This window comes from Leucopleurus acutus, assembly GCF_964270905.1.
Source record: "Leucopleurus acutus genome assembly, chromosome: 8".
Lineage (NCBI taxonomy): Eukaryota > Metazoa > Chordata > Mammalia > Artiodactyla > Delphinidae > Leucopleurus > Leucopleurus acutus.
Genome location: NC_139151.1, coordinates 17,998,424 through 18,014,646, shown reverse-complemented (window position 1 = coordinate 18,014,646; position 16,223 = coordinate 17,998,424). Strand labels below are relative to the sequence as shown.

General features: G+C 45.7%; 1 protein-coding gene across 2 annotated transcripts in view; it reads right to left on the bottom strand.

Moving 5' to 3' along the window:
• Positions 1-301: 301 nt before the first annotated feature.
• The window catches only part of CADM1 (cell adhesion molecule 1), a gene marked incomplete at its 5' end in the record, with an annotated part of 336,121 nt that continues 320,199 nt past the window's right edge, over positions 302-16,223 (bottom strand). For both annotated transcript variants that reach the window (XM_082844839.1, XM_082844840.1), the window contains 2 exons: positions 302-3,528; positions 5,516-5,647. In XM_082844839.1, coding sequence (XP_082700965.1) covers positions 3,410-3,528; positions 5,516-5,647 — 251 coding nt within the window. In that variant the 3' untranslated portion in view covers positions 302-3,409. The remainder of the gene's footprint in view (positions 3,529-5,515; positions 5,648-16,223) is intronic.

Sequence of the window (16,223 nt, the reverse complement as noted above, 5' to 3'; positions counted from 1 at the left end):
GTTGGCGGCCAGGCTCATCCTCTGCAGATCACGTCTTTTTGTTAAAGGAGAGAGAACTTGAAATGAAGAAGGATGAATTGTGAAGACACGAAATCCCAAAGGGAGAGACAAGTGGAGCAGGCAACACAGGGGAGTGGGTGTGGGGTGCTGGGTGGAAACAGGGGAGTGAGGGCGGGAGACGCATCCACGGGAGGGGCCGTCCTGGGCCGGCCCGCACTGCAGCCTGCGCACCTGCACAGATGGCTGAGTCCGCGATGCCAGAGCACCTGGCCCACCTGTCTGCTGAGAGGGGAGGAGAGATCAAGGACAGGAAGGATGAGCAGAGGAGGAGAGAAGGCGGTCCCGAGAAGCCCAGCCGGCAGCACCTCCTAGCATCTACTGCCCCTGCTCCTGGCCCTGCGCGAGGTGCTAAGGAGGAAGCCGGACCGGGGGCCCATCTTCTCCCAGGCCGAGACGTCCGTAAGAAGTCCATGATGAGAAAAAAGGATCACTTTGTAACATTAATTTTTTTATTAAGAAGACAGATATTTTATAGTACTTCTTTTTTTTTCTTTTTTTTTTGTAAAAATGGTATACATGAACCAATACAAAATGGGAATGGAACATATGGATATGGAGTTTCATACACCGTAACATCGTTCATGTACACCTCAAAACCAGAACTGCCTAAAGGGAAAAGTCAGACGTTGGTGTGACTAAAGAACAAGCTTATTTGGCATCAATTATACATCCTTCATTATTTTATATTCCTTTAAAAAACACAAAAAACAAGTTTGTTCTTTCTTCACTCTAAAAAAAGTGATCAACCTGTACAAAGTAATACTCAACAATACATTTCAAACAGTGCACTGTATACTTAAGAAAAAAATACATAAACCAATATACAACTAAAATCCATAATTTCCTGTTTTTGCTTTGTTTTATTATTATTATTATCTTTTTCCAATGCATGGGGCCTACACTTCGCAATCTACCTGAGACGGAAAACACCAATCAAAACACATGAACCTGAGACATGTCAACATTGTAAGCCATAGAGTCACATCAGGAGCACTGCACTACTGTACACTTTTCAAAACGGAAAGATGGGAGGTCCCCAAAATGAGATGCCAATTCAGTGAGCAATGGTAGGGTTTTGTGGGGGGATTTTGTTTTTTTTTTGTTTGTTTTTTTGTTTTCCTAAAAAGAACAACTGAGAAAAGCCTTTCAATGACATGCTAAATGGTTCTCACCCTTCGATACGATTACACTATGGTCGGAATGGGTGCTAAGGGCTCGGAATAGAGCTGCACATTATAAAATTCACTGAAAAAGGGATGTTTGTTGTGGCTTTTTGTCTTGGTTAAGTGCCTAGGGATAGGAGAGGGGAAAACAAAATGCTGCTCAATATGGATTTTCTTTTACATACCAGTCCGTTCCCAAAAGGCCCCCATGTTGCAATGGTTCTATCAAAGGTTAAAATAAAGACAAGAAAAATAAACACGCTTTCAAACAACAAAGAGTTGACACTTTTTTTCCCCTTAAATAAATCAGCGTAAGTTTTCCACATAATGTAACAATAGTAAAAATGCATCTTGCAAAATCCAAAATTACTCACTGAAAATGTTATATAATATATATTTATATATATATATAGATCTATCTGTTTTTTGATGCCATCTTTCCATAGGGACTGTATTCTGGAGTCTGGAGCCTTACCAAAACATACGGTAAGAGTTTAGTTTTCATCCTTTGGGACTACTTCTAGATTTCCTAGACATTTCAGTGAAAATCCCCACATTTCTTTAAAAAAAGGTAAATGGTAACTTGACTCCTCTACCTCTTCCCAAGGCTCCCCATCCAAGATATGTTCAAGGTAACTTATTTTAGTAGCTATGCACTATGGCTGCCATCATGCGAGGATCAGTAATTTTTTGGCAGACGGTTCTTAAGGCTGAGGAAAGAGGCCAAGGCTAGTGTATGAAAGGTAAAAAGATAAAAACACTCACATTTGAGTTTTGATTAAGTAACTGAAAAATCCCTACATGCTGTTTTTCCACCTCTGCTCTGACCTTTCGAGAACTGAGATGGACAGCAGACCAGTCTGAGAACAATACTGGCCCTTCTTTTGTATCTCCTGCCTTTGTCAAGCCAAATCTGAAGGAATGAAAGTTTCACACGGATTCGAGTTGGAAATCCCAGCATGACAAATATCTGTAATATACAGTACATGCAGGCCACATCCTACTGCCTTCCTAACTAAGCACAAAGCAAAAAACAAAACGAAACAAAAATAAAACAAAATAAACCCTGTCCCATTCACTCATTCGCACACGAGACGGACTTGCTTTTTCCTACAAATTAGTGAGAAGTAAGGCCGATTGGGAAAGGTGGATGGAATCATTTGGAACAGAAATAACCAGAGCAGGACTATCTTTCCCCCCTCCCTACTTCCCTTTCTGTGGCAACTCAAATTTGTCCACTTATATAAATGGAACAGACCTCACCTGTCACGTCTGTTTAGGGCACTGAAAAAGGAGGAGCCCTTTCCGCCCCAAACTTTTCTGGACAGCGTGGGGTATCTATACTGAGCCGTCTACAGATACAGAATTAAAGACAGATTCAATCTCATTGTGACACACCTCACTTGCAGATAACCCTGTACAGTAATGTAGTTCCACAGCAAACAGAACAGTTTCTGAATCACAGTCTAAGTTTTCTAGTCTTCACTGCTCTAAGTATTTGAAACATGGGCAGCAGCAAAGAGTTCTCATTGTTTGTTCACCCAAATCTTTACGACAACAGAGAAGAAATGCATTATGGATACACTAAATTCTGAACTATGAAATCTAAACTGTGCTGGTTCTCCTTTTATGAAACTGAATTTTGAACAGAAAGCAGTTACTTCAAAAAATAAACAAAGGAAAGGAAAAACAATAAGAAAATAAGGGCGGGGGGGAAGATTCTAAGGAATCCCAGCAGGCAAATTCCAAAATGGGAGATTTTGGAAAAAAAAAAAAATCCAAAGTTTTTTGGGAAAAATAAATGCGCACAAAGGAGGGAGGAGAGAAAAAAAAAAAAAAAAAAGGAACACAACCAAGAAACGAAAAACAAGGCACAGAATTTTCTGCAATCTATCCAAACTAAATCCAAGTATCCAAGTTTGACTTGGTAGGAAGAAATAAAAATTGAAAAAACAAACAAACAAAAAAAGAGGTGTCAAACAGCAGAGTGTAATTTTCAAAGAACATTTCTTTCTTTCTTTCTTCTTCTTTTTTTTTTTACACAGCAAATCCCAAGCCTTCCCAGTCTCACACCTTTCCACCCATTCGTAAAAAACCACACGAATTTCTCGCAAATTCCAATATCACTGTCTCTTTATCATCTAAATAGGGCCAGTTGGACACCTCATTGAAACAAAAAGGCTGATCTAGATGAAGTACTCTTTCTTTTCTTCGGAGTTGTTCTGTCCTCCTTCTGCATTGATTATAGCTGTGTCTGCGTCTGCTGCGTCATCGGCTCCTTTGGCTTCATGAGTGAAGTATGTACCTGAAAGATGAAGGGGTAAAGCACCGTGACTGTCTGATGGCCTCTGTGTAAAGTGGTACAGAGATGGCAACCTGCTTTATGGCCATCATCAGCCGAAGTGGTGTGCAGGCAGCAGAGGGGAAAAAACAATTGGAAGAAGAGAGCGAGGTGGGTGAGACAAATGGGGATCCGGGGGTTCCAAAGGCACCACTCCAACTGAACCGCTGCGATATAATTCAGCAAATGAGACATTAGAGCCGTGATTATGACCAGAGGATGTCAGCAGAAGAAGACGTGAGTGGGAGCTAAAAATGCAGAAAGCTGGAGAGCTGCTGACAGTAAACGCCCAGGACCAATGGCCAGATATGTACACGGACATGGTTAAAGACCAAAGCAAGGAAGAGCAATTAGCCAATAAATGAATTAGGGCCCTGCTGACGTTCTATTGTCATCTCACATCATTTATCTGAACCCTCGTCTCCTGTCTTCAGGAAGCACTGTTGCCTGTCCGTAAGTGAAAATGTGCTTCAACTTGCACAAGGAGGTTTGGTTTTCTTCCGCCTTCCATCACAGAGTGGGGTTCCAGATCAAGAAATAATCTGATATTGTAACAGCTGGAATCAAGGCGTGGGATCTGCCTCAAGGAACAAGTGATTCTCGCTCCTGATGTCACTCTAGCCCGGACCCAGATTCATGGATTTGCTAATTGGCATAGCCACTTTATAATGACAATAGACAGAACGTTAACGGAGTTGGTGACACTCTTTATCAGCAAGTCCCAATGGTTTACACGGAGAAAGACAAGGGTTGCACCTCAGTATGAAATACAGGTAGAGCTTCCACTGCCCGTCATAATCAAATCACCCTCCTCCCATTAGCTATTGTATTCTCCAAGATTCTTAAGTAAGAAAGGCCGATCTATTTGTTGTATTTTCAAGTTTTCAAAGTGACAAGTCTGAGAAGGCAGGCGGTCAGATGGTTCCCCCACGTCCCTTTCCACTATAGAGTATGCCCTCTTCCCTGGGTCCCCTCAGCTTCTGTGCAGACTTTGGCCCTGCTCTCTGGCCAAACAGACTGCCTCCTGGGCGTGGGCGGAGGGTATACAGAGTGCTGGGCCTGTGCAGCACTCATTGAAGGACCCCCAGTACTGAGGGGCCCCAAACCGTTTTACGCTCGAGATGGGCACTTCGGATTCTAAAGGTGATTGTCAAACACCTTGGACCTCTGTTGCTGTGCTCAGGGGACCCTCCCCAAGCCCGAGTTCTACAATCAAGCAGACTGCCAGTGCCTGGAGTTTATACTATAGGAAAGGCTCGGGAGCCCACTGCACAGCACTTGAGAAAAATACCCAAGAATGACAAGGGCCGACAAACAAAGGGAAGGATAAATTATGGAGGGGAGAGAAGAGGCTCAGAGCAGCATGGGGCAGAGAGGAGGAGCCTTCCCGAAGATGATTGCCCATCCAGACGGCACAGCTGATAAGTGACATGATTAATGGCAATTTAAATCAATTGCGCTCATAATTTTAAAAATACATATTTATGTGGCTTTTAAGGCACATCAAACCAAGAAAGTATCCTAGCTGCTGTGACCAGCTTACCCAGAGCTGGGGGTCGGAGAGCAGGGCTAGTCTACCTGCATCCCGCAAAGCAGAAGGTTATGCAGCTGCCTTTTCCCTGTTTATCATTTAGGGGTTTGATAAACCACACCTCACACACCAGCCCCTCCTAATTTTTACTCTATCCCCAGTAATGAACTGTAGAATAACACACCTATAAAGCTGTTCATTTAGAGAAAAACCCAAATCAAGGAGTGCTGCTCATCACCTCTCAGAGTCCTAATCAGCCGCTGCTAAGATTTCTGTTTTTTTCTCTCCCAGTTTCAGGAATCAAAGAGGCTGTGTGGCCACAGAAACCAAACTGCCTATCAAGGACAACCTCGCCAAGTCCCCCAAAGGCAGGCGCCGTGGTGATACGAGGCCTCCTGGCTGCCCAAGCGCCTGGCTTACCTTTATGTCTGGCAAAATAGCGCCCCAGGATGATGAGCAAACACAGCATGGCAAACACCACCACGGCCACGACGCCGCCAATCACGGCGTGATCCACTGCCCTGATCGTGCCTTCTTCACCTGCTCGAGAATCTGTTGAAATCAGAAGAGGAATAGGGATGTAGAGGGTATTGTGAGACACCAGTAGCCCTGGCGACACTGCCTCCAGGGTCAGAGGTCACCTTCTTTCTTAATGGAAGAGTCAGAGAGAACAGTCAAGATGGATCAAGTTCCACCGAGGGGACCTGCTCAGCGCTGCATCGATCTGTGCTCCCCTCGAGGCATTTCATTCTAAGCGGCATCGGATGCTAACGCATGTAAACAAGCTTAGGGAGCAGGGAGAGAAGAAATAGAGTCTGTCCAGTCCTGACCTGGTCTTGGCATTCCCTCTCCCTGTAACCAGCTGCAGGTCCTATTCAGGAGGCCGACCTAACTATTTAAGGGCGCTCACAATGGCACCTTCAGGCCGTAACGGGAGCTGTGGAGGGCTGGCTGGAGCATCTTTCTAGAGATGCCCAGGGACTTATTCCCTGCCAGGCATTTGCATGGGAAAAGTAAGGAGCTCAAAAGCCCCAGCTGCCTAGAGATAAAACAAGGATTAGGGAACTAGAGGCAAGTGACATACCTGCTACATTTGGGATGTATGAGGGAGTAAGCCTCAGTCTAAAAACCTATTTCAAAAAAGACAGCAAGGAATAATTGTCCATTGCCACAGATGGCTTTTCTTTTATTTATTTAACACTTCACGATGCAATTAATTCTCCTTTATAAGCATCACTCCCTCGGGATGTCTTCTTTCGACTGGGGAATGACATGTTTGGCTGGGGGACAACTCCAAAGTGAACCCCGAATGAGCTATGGCCATGCAGAATGGATGTATGGCAGTGTGAACAATTTTAATTTAGGAATGTGTCTACCTCACCCCTTGCTGAAATCCTAATGGCACCCGAGATTTATAATGTAGTAAAAAACAATTATTCTCCCGTTGATTAATACATTAACATTTTGGAGTGGAAGCTAAACCATTGTCTTTTTTTTTTTTATTGAGTCAAGTATGACACCTCCATTAAAATGATTTACTAGCTGCACCTTACAATTTAAGCACAGCAGCAACAGAAACGGTAAAAAACTTTTAACTTTACATGATTTGTGAAGTCATATGTGAAGGATTTACCATTTAAATCTTTCAGTACAGGAAGCCCACGGCCTATAAATCTGTCCCCGTAGCAGTTGCTGGACGCCTGAGAGAAATGCATTTCACCAGGAAGACGGAGAGTGCAAATTCGAGTCAATTTTTAAGAAAGATTTATCTCTGTCTCTCTCCAAAGAACAGAGCAAATCTCTGAAGCCTCCACCTCTAATAATATTTGAAGTTTATCGATCAAGTGTACAGATCCGTGACAGCTAAAGGTAATGGTGCTCTTTTGAGCCGAAACCTGATACAACGCTCTCAGCAGGAGGGCACGATTTACACTTTCTATCGATATTTCCAATTCTACTCTGAGATTAAGTACTGAAGGATGTGGGGAAATAACTCGTGACTGAGGGTTCCATGAAAAGTGCTTTAATTAAAAGTTTAAATTAAAAAATGAAGTATTTAAAGTATTTCATTAAGTTACCTTTGAAAGGACGACAAAAAAAAAAAAAAAAATCCCCAATCCAAACCCAAACAGAAGTGCCAAATCAGAGGCAGCAGCGGGTCGCCCGGGACAACAGGGTGAAGGGAGTTTAATTGGAGAATGGAGATGGGTTGGAGGCGGAGTGCACTGCAGCCAATTAGCCCACTCCGTGATGTGTGGGCCCCTCCAGCCACATGTCTAACAAGCTCCGCTTGAAATGTGGCAGAGTGGAATCTCCCTCCGCAGCCCAACGTGCTGCCTACTGCAGAGGCAACAGGCTCTGTGTCTTGAAAGTCATTTCAACGAGGCAGAACTCTGCTACGGAAACTTTTTTTTTTTTCTTTTAAGACCACAGAGCTTGTTGAAGGGGAGCGTGCCCTGGAGGGCGCCCCTGGACACGGGGTATCTGCTGGAGGACGGTGCTTTACATGCTGCAGACTCTCACCCCAACTGCACACGTTCAGAATTGCTCAGTGGGAGACCAAAGTCATGGAAAAGCCAGAAAGTTGTGCTTTCCTTAGGGAGCTGTCAAAATAGGGGACCTTGTGGGAATGAGAATTAGCTCATCTCCAATGGCCATGAGCTTCAGACCTATTGAGAGATAAGGCTCTTTCAGCTAAGGCTCTTTCAACTAACTCCCTGTGTCTTAGAATTGGGTGATGCCAGCTCCTGAGCAGCGGGGAAAGTTAGGTACGAGAGGCGAGAGGTGAAGAGAGGTCCCGTCTCAGGCAGATGGAGGGGAGGGAAGCTGCCCCAGCACAGGCTTAACCCACCGGGGGAAGCACTCCCCTGTCCTCTGTTACAGGACTGACTTCTCCATGCCTAGGCACAGGAACATTCTAGAAGCCTAGGAAAAGAGAGCCAGAGAGAGAACAGGGGCGAGGGAGGGAGAGAGGGAGGAGAGATGAGGAAGGAGGGGGAAGCTCTGTGATAAAGAAGAACCAACCAACCAACCTCACAGGATACGTATCTGTGGGATTAATTTTTCCAGCCAAAACCATTCTTTTGACCTTTGCTCCCCATGAACCTCAGAGCTGAAGAGGCTCAGTGCGGCTCTTTCCTCCCTGCCCTGTGCCCACATTAAATACCTGGGTTCTAGTTATCTTCCCTACCCTCAAGGACATACATATTTTACAGATACTTATTTATAGGGGTAATCTCTCCTGCTATCTTCTGATACTCACTTCGATCAGAAAGTTTACTACCACCAGTTCATCCCCGAGACATCTTCCCTGCCTTCAGTCACTGCAGACGGACCCAGAAGGTAAGTGATGCTGAATTTACAGGGCACAGTGTGGGCTGCAGCTCTGCCCCGCCTCTTCCCACCCCTGGCCCGCCCCGGGGTTTACTGCAGCAGGCACTGATGCAGTCCTGGCCATCCTCCAGCGCCTGGCATGGCCTGGCGTCCGCTATGAAGAGTGGCGCTGTTTCCAGACTCGCCTCACTCCTTTTTGTGTGTCCACGTGTGGGTTGGGCGGGGAGTTTTTACAGTGCCGTTGATTGGTCCAAGGTGGTGAGGGGTATAGTTGGAGGCTGGTTACCTACCCCTAGATGCTGTGGACTGGTGCCTGGCTCACTGCACAAAGCAGTAACACAAGATTCTACACAGAGAGGCGCCGGGCTAAGGGAGTAGGATGCAAACTGGAACCCAGGGTAGTATCAGCCACCAACAGGAGCACGGCTCTGACAAAGTCCATCGGCTCTGTGGCCTTTCCTGTTCTGTTCACAGAGCAAAAGCTCTGGCCAGTTCCGTGAGCGATTACCTCGAAGACAAAACCCTGGGAAAGTCTATGACTTTCACCATCATCCACAGATCCCTCTCCTCTTGGGGTGCAGACCCTTTCCCTCAGGTCCCATGAACGTGACGGGGGACATCCTCTCCAGATTTCGGGCTACTTTTCTGAATCAGGCAGAGAAGGAAACCTACAGATTCTACAGCTGTCCTCAGCTTCTACACTGAAAACTAAACACTAGCAACATGCCCGATCCTCAGGCACGTGGACAGCTCTTTGGTTCAGAGGGAGTGTTTTCCTGTCTCTAAGAGACATGACTGCTCCTCTCAGTAACGGGTGTAACAGTGTTCGTCCTGCTGGGAGTTAGCTTTTCCCCGTCACCGCAAAGAGGAAAGCCACATTTTGACTTGGTATACATTTATGGCACAAAGGTTATTCCAGCCTCGAAGAACCAAGCAAGTTTGGGTGACACATTCCGACTGGACTGTGGAATGCCATCCCGGATCACTCCACACGGGATTTCAAGTAACTGAGGCGTTGTCCTTCCATGAGCCTGATTTTCAGGGGCACTTTGTAGATGCTGGGAAGTGTCAACTCAGAGTTGGGGCCCAATCCTTCCTGCCTGCACTGTCCTGTGCTGCAGCCCCGTCTACGGCTCTAGGTGTAACACGAGACTCTTTAAGGACAGCTCAGTCATGAACTGTTTAGTATTCGTGAGTTAGCTCTTCTTTGGGCAAAAAGCTGGAACAACGTGGCTCCAGGTGAGGGTTCACAGAGCTGCCTGCAGAATGCTAAGTTGGCTACTACTGCTTGGGTCACAGCTTCAACCACATGGGGTTCCCATTAGCATCTTAGAAACCGCCAGGGCAAAAAAATTCAAAGACTCTCCCAAGAGTGATGCCCCAATCTGCTCAGTTTTCTTTACTTTGGGCCAGGTGGCCTGGCTTGATCCTTTCCTCGTGGGCAATATGCAAGGGGGAGTTCTAGAGACGCTCGTTCCTTAGGGTCTGACAAGAAAAGTGACGGCTACTGGAACTTCAGCCTCCTTCCCCTCCCTGCAGGGGCTTCCTTTTCTCTACTTGTTCTTACTCCTCAAATGACTGAGTGCAGGGGCTCCGGCAGTCACGCTGCCTAACAGATCCCGGTTGCTATGGCTACTTTACCACCTGGCACGGGATGCCTGACATAAACTGCCATGTGAATGCCTTAATCATGGATCTGCGAAAAGCCTGGGAGGCTCTGTTGCCCGAGGCAGAGATCCGTGGATAGCTAGGGAATGGCCAGGATGTCCTAGACAAGCTCCTGGCAGACAGCGACGTGGGCAGAGGGGCTGCTGAGCAGACTGCCTGCTGCAGCTGCAGCCGGCCTACCTTCAGCCCAGGCGGACACTCAGATTGCCACCTCGGAGGAGCTGAAGTGTGATACAGTAATACGGTTCAAGCACATGGCGGAGGGCGGGAGGACCACCCTGCCCTGGCTTTCCTTCACCTTTCAACCCACCCTTGGCCTGGGCTAGAAAGCACGCTTAAAAACTTGTGAAGAGCTAGACACTCCCCTTAAATGCACATACTATTTTTAAACAAAGGTTATAAACTACCTGAGGTCTCATCTTCAAAATTAATACCTAAAACATAGGGGAGGTTCTAAGGAGATGGGTCTTCCTACCTCTATTTATTGGACAATTCATATGCTCAACCTTCTGTAATTTCTCTATCGATGAATAGCTGGGAAAAAAGTGAAGCTGTTGACTTTTCACAGCAGTTCTGTCACTTGCTTTAGTTCTAGTCTTTTTCCTGGGCTGCGGTCTGGCTAGACAAGTCAGTTTAGTTAGAAACTTCGAGAAGCGGTGTTGATGGTGGAATCGCTGCCCCCTGCTTCCTAGGGCTGTAGGGATTAGTCTATTGCATAGGAAGCTTAATGACTATGATGTCATTTGTTACTTCTTACTAGAAAGAAAGAAAAAGCCTGACAGTGGATTTTCCACATCTGAGACAAAACCAAAATCTGACCTCAAAGACAAAACAAAACCAAGCCGCAAACCTGGCACCATCTGCAAACCGCAGCTTCTCATTCTCATCACCTATTGCGGCTCCCGCCATGGCAACAAAAGTAAGTGTGCATTTTAAAAAGCACAACTTTATTACTGAAGGGGAACAAACTGAATGGCATGCGCTGACAAAATGCCACATTATTTGCTAATCCTAATATGTTATTCTTCTTTAAGATTTGCTTTTCTCAGCAGCAATTCAATTATAGATGCTACAAATCCTTCTGACATTTAATTCCCTCTTGTCAGAGAGTAGTAAATGTATACAGTACATGCACAGCTTTCCCATTAAGATGTTAATATATATTGGAGCACACTAGCCTCCGTGCAGCATAACATTTCTTTTCTGTCTTCTGAGAAAGTGGAAGGGAAGGAATAAATGTAAGGCAAGAAAAATCATGAAGGTTCTCACACAGCATCCCAGGCATCTAGGACTACCCCTTGGCTGCATCTCATTCTAGCAACGTCACTGCAGCTACGCTACTGTTTCAAAGGAACTATGTTAAGCTACTTAAAGGAAAACTGCAGTCATCATCATCATCATCATCCTGCCACCCAGAGCTCCGCAGGTATTCACTGAGATCAGAAGTACCGCACACGGGCTCTTAGGCGGTTACTGCCTATGTTATCCTCCAGAAACAGGCCCGAACAGGAGATAAAGGGAGAGTTAGGACCTCACATCCTGTATGGCCCGCTGGAAAGTGCGCTGGACTTGCCCACAGATCTGGCCTAGAAGCTGGGCTTCACTGCTCTTCTGTGAGACTTCAGGCAGGTCAATCAGCTACTCTGAGCCATGGAACACCATCATACAATTCACAGGGGTGTTTTGAGAGGCCAGTGTGTCACTGAATATGAAGGGGCCTCTCTGGGCCAGGGCTTGGCATATCATAGGCCCTCAAGAAGTGTTTGCCAAATTGAAATCTGCTGTAATAAAGCCTACAGAGGGCTTTATTCCAGGCAAATACTTACTAGCTCTTTGGGGTAAGGGTCGTACTGCACACTCAGCATTTTTCTCAGAGGGTAAGATGCCCCATAGACACTAGCTGAGTTGAAGTCACCAAACCCCTTCTTTTCATTTACGTAGAATGGCACACAGTGTGACTGGTGGTCCTGGGTGGTGGTCAAGGCTGTGAGCCTGGCAGTCCTGTGAGCCGCCCAGTCCAAGTTATCACTCAGGTGTACCATTTAAGTATCAGGATGTTAAGCTCTTGCTGTCAGCTAAACATGAGAACAAGATTTTTTTTTAATGTTGATTTTTCTCCCTTCTCAAGTAACTTGATTTTGTTAATGTAACCAACAGTGGAAATGACTCGATGCAAATCCTCCCAAAGACATTAATCATCACCAAAGAGACCACAAGGCACACTCCCGAGTCCTCCCTATTCATCTAACAATAAGGACTTAGAAGTGTGATTGCCTTTTCCATTTTAAGCAACAGGAAGGCACTGAGGATGAGACTGGAGTTTTCCTTAAAGGAGTATACATCTGATAAAGAGAACAGGTTGTAAAAGTATTTCTAAACATACATTTCCCACTAGAATCTCTCTCTGGAGAAAGATGCTTCAGTGGACCTCAGGCATTTGGGGGTGTGAGGATGGATTAATGAATATGGTGAAGTCACCCCAAAGCAGTGTCCAACCTGTAGAACTGGAATTCATATTTCGTGTTGTAGCCTGCCAACTCTTTAATTTGGAGGAAAATTTCCTATTTGATGGTCTCCTTCCTCCCCATGGGGGAAACAGCAGCATGTTGGATTATGGGAAGATCAGCAATACCATGAAATTCAAACTTACATCATGGTGGCAAAGTCATGGCCAAGCTGGCACGGACCCAATAGGATTTGTCAGTCCACTGCCTTGTACTAAAAGGAATTTTAAAATAAGGTAATCTACATGTTTTAACCTTCTGCAACTCAACACTTTCCCATGGCATTTAGGACCGTCTCAGTGGGAAATCCATCCCATAATTTAGGAGGTCAATGGGACAATGGCACTGAAAACATCTGAGCACAGTTTAAGGTCCCCTTTGAATGGGAAAGAGCGTGATTCAACGCTGGAAGAGATCTTTCCCAGTCATCAGCACGTGGCTCTATACCTGATGGGCTCTGGAGAGCTCAACATTCTCTGCTTCATTCCCTGGATGCACAGACTGAATCGAAAAGGGTCCAAGAGGGAAAGAGTTCCCAAGAAGATACCAGGGCAAAGGAAGTGTGGATCTCACAGAGGAAGGATAACCACTTTAAACCTAAGTCTCGGGCTTCCCTGGTGGCGCAGTGGTTGAGAGTACGCCTGCCGATGCAGGGGACGCGGGTTCGTGCCCCGGTCCGGGAAGATCCCACATGCCGTGGAGCGGCTGGGCCCATGAGCCATGGCAACCTAAGTCTCTGTTTCCTGAAGAACCGGGAAGACCCATATGTTTAAATTCTGATTCTGTCTCTTGAGTAAATTATTTTAACCTCTGGAGCCCCAGTTCCCTCATTTGTAAACAACCCCTTCCGTAACAGTCTCCCAGGATTTTCATGACGATCCTCCCATGGCTGGCTCATGCTCATCTCTTGGTCTTCCTGTCCCAGTGGCCTCCCCTGGTGAGCATTTCTAGGCTACCCTCCACCTCTTCCCAGCCCCAGTCACTCACTTTCACTTTACCCAGGTTTATTCTTTCCCACAGCATTAGTCTGACATTATCTTGTGTTTTGAGCTTGTCTCCCTGACTAGAATGTAACTGTATGAGGGCAGGATCCTGGCACGTGAAATCCAGGGCAGCTCCAGCCCCTGGTTGGTCTTGTTCACTGCTGCATCCCTGGTGCCCAGGCCTGAGCACAGCACACAGGAGGAGCTCAAACAATCGTTGAATGAATGCGGATCAAATGAGATCATATGTGTGCATAAGCTTCCTGAGCGGTCAAATACTATACAAATACAAGCTAAATGAGACCTCACCTGCGATTTAGGGGCCAGATCTTGAATTCGTCTACATAGTCCAGCTGGTTTTTGATGTTTTTCTTTATCATCATCAATATTACTACTAGCCTAACAAAAAAATGCAATTGCCTGTTTGCCAAGTCTGGGCCATACTTTATGTGGGAGCCAGTAAGGAAAGAGTCCCCCCAAATGCTATGTCTATTGACAGTTTCTTACACACATTTCAAGCCAGTTCAGCCGGACTTTGCGGACACTCACAACAGCCAGATGGTCTTATATCCCACCCCAGAACTGATAATCTGGATCTGAAGGCCTTTAAGTGCTTCCATGAACTACATCTAGACCATATTTTGAGCCCGTTTCCTCTGTAATCCACTTAAGGGACTACAGCCGGCTCACCTAGATTCTTCCTTAACACCTGGCATGGATTATCAAAGCCACTTAGAATCTGCCTTCCATCCGTACTTTTCTATGGACTGTGAGGGAGATGTTGATTCTTCCAGATCACTTTCTTGTATGTAGGGCCAGAGTTGAAAACGTGTCTCTCTCCGGGAAGCACGAGAGCTCTGAAATTTCTTGTTGGTGCCTTTGCTTCCAAAGCAGAAGCCTGACGGATTGCTCTGATTGTGCCGGAGGGCCATTCCCTGGCACGCGGCATATTTACCACCACACTCCACTACACAGTCCCCGAAGGACCTTCCATTGCTGAAGGGAGGGAGGCAGTTGGAGGCATTTCTTTAAAAGTTTTAAAATAAAATAGAAGGATAAATAGGCTTGAAGCTATTCTATTCCACATGGGTGGCAATAACCACCAGCTGTCACCGGGAAATAGCAGATGTAATTGATAAAGCAACGCAAAACTCCTGTGGATCCGTCATCGATAAAGTTAACACCCAAAAAGTCAATGAAAGGGTTCAAGGTAGAACTGGAGAAGCTCCCCAGGTCCTCCAATAATTAAATCACTGAACTACACACAAGCATAATTTTTTAATGCAGATTAAAGAGGAGGATCAGCTGGGCCACTTGCTTTGCCGGGTGAGGCTGGGGCACCATATGGTGCTGAGGAAACCGTCATTAGCTGAGGTGGCAGTGGTGTATGGGGGAGGAAGCGGGACAAGGGGCCGGCAGAAGACGGACCATCGTTATTGTGAAGGAAACGCAGGATATAACATTTATCCATAATAAGGAAAGAATGAAATTTCTACCCAGATGGAGCAGGGAATGGATGGTAATATTATTCATTACCACAGCTTAGCATTAAATGTACAACACCTCCTCTAATTTATTGATGGACTGTTTAAGACGGGTGTTAACCTGTTTGTCTTGTATTATAATTGAATTCAGTCTCTAGGCTACAGAAATTTAAGAAGTTCATCCTTTCTCAATCAATATGCTCTCCTTCAGTGACCCATTTCAAGACAGCTTCATAAAAAGTAATGTATTTTGTTTTAATAAATTTAAACACTATGACAGCTGCTCAATTTTTATCGGGTGTTTTTTTTTCCCCTTCAGATGTCTCTTTGCTGCCAAGTGAAGCCATGCTCACAATCAATAGTAATTGATTAATCAGCATCCCCTTTGAACAAAGGTGCTAATCAGTTTTTGATTAGTTCATCAAACCAGATGCAAAGGCAGCCCGGCCCCAGCCTGACAGATCGTCAGGGTTCTACTTGACTTATGGCTCCCTCGCAATATACAACGGCAGCGTTCCTGGACGGGGGAGGGGAGGGGGACAACGTAATTATTAATTTAACCAAATTATTATGAACACAAACAGTTCTTGGCTTATCACTCCCGACTCAGGGGTGATTGACAGAGCTGCAGCAAGGCTGCCTCTGACTTGGTGCAGAGCAGAGAGACCTGGAGTATTCCTTCCTTGTTGATGCTCGGGGAAGGGATAAGGGCTGATTTCGTCCCATTTTCCTAAAGAGGAGAAAAATGACTCCTGCATATGAGTGATCCTGTCTGGCTGATATGCTGACAGGGATCAGGGCCAAGGAGAACTTGGTCCCTTCTTAGGATCCTTGAGAAGATACAATTGCCACTGTGTCAGAGGGCCGTTTTATTTAGGGCCAGGATCGGAACTGAGGAGTCAGTCTTCTTACACTCAGCATGATATTCCAAGCAGGGAGAAGGACTCATTTGCTCTTATTTCCCCAAAAAAATCAAGCTAACGTTTTTGAAACTTCTCTAAATATACCACCACCAAGAGGCAAAAATAAAACACTCCTTTGATGGCTGGCTACGTTTCTAATCTTCTATTTATTTATCTATCTAAACTCCTTGGGGTTTGGAATTCATTTATTCGTCCAACAAGTATCAACTGCGTGCTTATGATACGACAGGTGT